Source organism: Arachis ipaensis, chromosome B09 (assembly GCF_000816755.2).
Source record: "Arachis ipaensis cultivar K30076 chromosome B09, Araip1.1, whole genome shotgun sequence".
Classification (NCBI taxonomy): Eukaryota; Viridiplantae; Streptophyta; class Magnoliopsida; order Fabales; family Fabaceae; genus Arachis; species Arachis ipaensis.
This window is the reverse complement of record NC_029793.2, coordinates 1921640-1926585: the sequence shown is the minus strand read 5'-3', so window position 1 is coordinate 1926585 and position 4946 is coordinate 1921640. Positions and strand designations below refer to the sequence as shown.

The 4946-nt window shown below is 31.3% G+C and overlaps 2 protein-coding genes across 2 annotated transcripts in view; both read left to right on the top strand.

Annotated features, from left to right (window-relative positions):
* LOC107618446 lies at positions 25–1850 on the top strand. The gene is made up of 3 exons (XM_016320515.2): positions 25–909; positions 1043–1215; positions 1485–1850. The coding sequence occupies exons 1-3, from the start codon at positions 307–309 to the stop codon at positions 1627–1629; spliced, it is 921 nt and encodes a 306-aa protein (XP_016176001.1). The 5' UTR covers positions 25–306; the 3' UTR covers positions 1630–1850.
* LOC107616966 (umecyanin-like) overlaps positions 4402–4946 on the top strand; it is a 1912-nt gene continuing 1367 nt past the window's right edge. The window contains exon 1 of the mRNA XM_016318821.2: positions 4402–4705. Within this exon, the coding sequence (XP_016174307.1) occupies positions 4510–4705 (196 nt within the window). The 5' untranslated portion in view covers positions 4402–4509. The remainder of the gene's footprint in view (positions 4706–4946) is intronic.

Here is a 4946-nt window from a genome sequence, read left to right as displayed (position 1 = left end):
CAAGACTAGAGCTCTTAGGTCATGCTCTATATAAAGACTTAACACTCCTTCTTAAACTCTATTCTATATGTCCCGATATATGGGAGAGTTCTCTTCTACCACTCCCTCTCAATAACTTTGTTTTCAGTGTTTCTATTTCTTTTCATTCCACTTTTCTCTCACTTTTCAATTCTTAGCTGTCTCCTAAGGTGGTATTCTTCAACTTGCACCATTTCTTTGTCATCCATCATATCTTCCATCAATCTTGCTTGTATTATTACCTAAACAACTCCCTATTTTTTTTCATTGTCTCTTTGAATTGCAAACATGTTACTTAGAAGTTCTTCAGCACCAATTCTAAGTTCCTTGCTACCATACTCTATGGAGTCTTCCACCGACCCGGCCGAACTGGTTGTCCATCTTCCTAGGGCAACATCGGTTTTTTGTCTAAGCCAACACTTGGTGGAGACAGAACTCCATAGTAACACACCAAGTCCTAAGAAAAAATGTTCTGTCCCACCATCGCCGCGTAGTAAAGTTCTAAGAACTCAACATAGTACAAAGATCAAAGAAATAGACGAAGCAAAAGATCGGGAACAAAAGATGTGCATGGAAGCTAAATCTTCGGTTCAAGGATTGTTTTCGAGCTCCGGATTAGATAATAAGGTAGTCCTTAATCATGAAGGATGCGCCGGCGCCGGCGAGGGGAAGCAAGAGAGTCTTAAATTGCAAACTTTAGTGATGGATGGTGGTATGGGAAGTAATGGTAGTGGAAGAGTAGGCTATGGTGATGGAGGAGGATGGGAATTCTTTGAAGGAAATAATAGTAATAATGGTGGGGATAGAACTGATGCTTATTATCAACAAATGATTGAAGCTAACCCCAATGATTCTCTTCTGTTGGGAAATTATGCAAAGTTTTTGAAAGAGGTAATTTAATTAAAAGAAAAAACATATTAGTTTTAAACTTGGTATATGTAAAAGCTAAGACAGAGGAATTATTTGCATCATATCATGACTTATATAAAAGTTCATATTTTATATTTGTGTTTTTTACAAATAGGTTCGTGGAGATTACCCTAGAGCAAAGGAGTTTTTTGAAAGAGCAATTTTGGCTACTCCTGGTGATGGTCATATTTTATCACTCTATGCAGATTTAATTTGGCAAACAGAGAAGAATTCTGATCGTGCTGAAGCATATTTTCATCAAGCTATTAATACTTCTCCAGGAGATTGGTATGATATATATATAAATCAACATTGATTATTATAGTTTCTATTCTTTATTATTTGTTTCCTTTATAGAAGAGCATTATGTCTTGTTAGATTTAAACTATGTTATAATTAGTTAATTACTTCATATTCTAGCATACAAGAAAATTATAATATTTGGGAATAGTTTTGCTCAATTAGTTCAAACTTGTATTATATCCCAAAAGAAAAATGCTGTCCTTGTTTCTCTTTGGCAATAAAGCCAATTTATAAATCTTAATGTTCATTGGTAGTTATGTCATGGCTTCATATGCTAAGTTCCTCTGGGAGGCTGAAGACGATGACGACGACGGCCGGAATGAGTTGGACAACCATACACATTCACCGGATCTCTTTCAAGGAACTAAACATCACACTCATTTAACTGCTGCCTCATAACTATTGTTGGCTTAAAATTAATAGAGACGACTTTGTATTGCAAAATGTAAATAGCTTAGACCTTAATAAGAGAGAGTTGTTTAATTATTTTACATTTGAATTGTGAGATATATGTTAAATTAAAATAATAGCAATTCAAAGTGATGTATAATTCACTTGGTGTGTTCAGTTGATTCGAATAATGTGATTTATTTGAATATGTCATTTTTATTTGAATTTAATACAATTTTTCCATTCTAACATTGCAAAAGATCAGAGAAGTTTAATTTGCAGCCACCCCATGATGCATAAATTCATATATTCCAACAAGTGATAACAGATTTTAATTATAGTGATAAACCTATGGCCACTAATGTACGAAGGTCTTGAAAGTTCAACATGTTCTATATTCCGATAGACATTGTCTTTTTCGCCTTACAAACTTAGTGATAAGGTGATCATGATTTCGTGTTTTTAGTGTTTGTCACTTTCAAATTTGGTCTTGTCATAATTATTCTTTAGATACATCTTGTTTCAATAATGTAAGAACAAAATTGGCAACTTTTGATTATTCAATTGGAAACAACAACCGTTCATTCTTTTTTTGGTTGCCCACGGTATCCACCAGCCCGACAGGCCAAGGACTAATCCGTCGCGGATCGGAGCTCCATTTAAGGGTCTGCCGCTAACCAATGGGTTGCTGCATGCACAAGACGGGATTCGAACCCCCGACACTTACTTAAGTGAACGAGTGAGCTGACCACTCGACCAACCCAAGTTGGTTAACAATTGTTCATTCTAACTCTGTCTTTTATTTAAACAAGGATCTTTCCTCATTATGAAAAGTTTGTAAAATATTTTCTTCAACTTGCAACAAATTCTGTTATAAACATAGTCTCCAACTTAAAAGACACTTATTCTTTCTATATTTTCTCCTAAAAAATATGAAAAAAAAAAGGTAAAAACCACGCAAATTATTGAGCCACCATAGGCAAAAACTATTGACCAAATTAATGAGTCTCTGATTTTATAAACTCGTTACTCTTTTTTATTTTCTTTAATGTGAGACTAATTCTTTAAACTGTTCTCACTTACTACTTAATACAAACTAGACATATTGATTTGGTCTCCTATTATATATTATTTTATTCAACTAATTTAGATTACTTTTTATTCCACTCTGATATCTTTAATCTGTTCAATCTAACATAACCCTGAATACAAGTTAAATGAGTCCTACTTCATCAGTTAAGTACTTAAGTCTGATGATATTAATTGAGAAGTGGAAAATCAAGAAAGTTAGCTAGGTTCAATTTCAACTAACTGCAATTAATCACTACCACATATTACATATAGTAATATGATTGTTGACTTTTCCTAATAAGTTACCTTGATCCAATGAAGCTCGTTGACTTGTGCTAAGAAAATAATTAAATTGATAAACCGATAAAATAGAAAACAGAATTAAATTAGCTCAAGAATTAGAAAGACCGGCATAATAATAATGTTATCACCGGCCGGTTGTGTATGGTTATTAACCGTTACTTTTTGGGACAATCATAAATATAGTTAACAAAAGTATACTAATAATGTTATCACATTTATGTCAATTGACAAAGTCTCTCTTACTCTCTTTTAATTTGACAAACTTTGAAGGACATATTGGAACTGCCTTGTTGAATAAACGTACTACCCTATAGACTTTCTTTTGTTATCCTCTTTGAATATCTCTTGTCAGCAATTATTATAAATTTATAAGCTTAAGTATTTTTTAAAGTAAAAGACAATCACAATATAGATACTTCCTATAAAACAAAAAATATAACATGTATTTTAAGGCCAATTTTCAGATGAAGTAAAATAGTATTATTTCATGTAAGTATTTAGTTGAGTTAACATATTTATATGTCAAACACATTTACTGAACTTTGTTTCAAAAATAAAAAATGAAAACTACTTTTTTGGAAAGGAAGGTGGCAACGAGGCTGTCTAAAAATAATTGAGAATCATAGTATTCTGTAAGGAGAGTTGTTTATTATTTGGAGAGTTTTTTTTAACCTGAGACTCGCGACAAATAGATATTATATGTGAGATAGACTGTGTGAAAGCATTTATTATTGTCAATAATTTACAAGATTGCCCTGGTTTTATTGATCATTTGGTGTTCAAAATCCAATGAATGATGTCTTAAAAATGATATGCTGATCTCCAGTTGATCTTAAAAGATGCAAACACAGTAGCAGATATTATAACAAAGACTGCAATAAGAACCATTTCGTTGTCTTAGAAGGAGTTTGAGAGTAATATTCAGCGGGACTATCTTTATTAAGCAGTTTGTTGTTTGTTTTTTCTTTCTTAATTGTTGTTTGTTTTCTTTTTGGTCACCAAAAAAATATAATCGCATGCTGGCATGTATCTAACTTTTTTTCTATTTGTATATTAAAAACGGCCACTAAAATCAGCACTATGTATTTATTTGTGTATAAATATATATTTTTTTATTAGTAATTAATTTTAGTAGTTAATTTTAATATACACTTAATATAGTTGTAGATATAAATATGTGTAGAAAATAATTTTTCGCATCAATAATATATAATTCAAGCAAAACCCTACTTTTCTTAATTTAAAAGCATAGCTGTCAAAGCAAACCCTACGTTCATTATGAGTTGAAACACAACGTATTTCGAACACACACTTTAATATTATGGTCCATATAGTCAATGGACAAATATAAATTTCATGCACTCAATTTCCATTCACTTAATTATCATCACTTTGTTCTTCCCTATTTATAGCCACCAAAAGCTTCCAATATTAACAAATGCTCAATAAACCACAGCTTTAGCATTATTACACTCATCTCAACTCACTAGAATTTAGTATATATATAATTTGAAGATGAATAAAATTATGGGATCAAATAATAATAACGTAGTAATTTGTGCAGTTTTGGGTATGTTAGCTATTCTTCAATTCGCAGAAGGGCAGACACGTCATGTTGTTGGAGGCAGTGAAGGTTGGAAGATTCCATCAAATGATTCTGAATACCAAGATTGGGCAAATAACCAGAGATTTTCCCTCGGAGATATCTTAGGTAAGCAAGGTTAAAATTTAATTACTATATCATTAAATATATCATAGATAGATTATACTTATTTCCTATGAGATTTTATATGATGTTATTACATGCAAATTTCAACTATTTGTAAAACTACGTACACATTCTTTATATGATGTTGCTTGTATTTTTTAAAGTATTTATATATGTTGTGGTCATTTAAATTTTCAAAATTATTTTATTAAATATAAATTATTATTGCTTATATTTATTAAAC

What these genes read in the sequence shown, in the direction of transcription:
- LOC107618446 (XM_016320515.2), top strand. Translation starts at nt 307, where the DNA reads ATGTTACTTAGAAGTTCTTCAGCACCAATTCTAAGTTCCTTGCTACCA. An exon ending in ATGCAAAGTTTTTGAAAGAG is followed by an intron (nt 910 to 1,042) that starts GTAATTTAATTA and finishes TTTTACAAATAG; the next exon opens with GTTCGTGGAGATTACCCTAG. An exon ending in AATACTTCTCCAGGAGATTG is followed by an intron (nt 1,216 to 1,484) that starts GTATGATATATA and finishes GTTCATTGGTAG; the next exon opens with TTATGTCATGGCTTCATATG.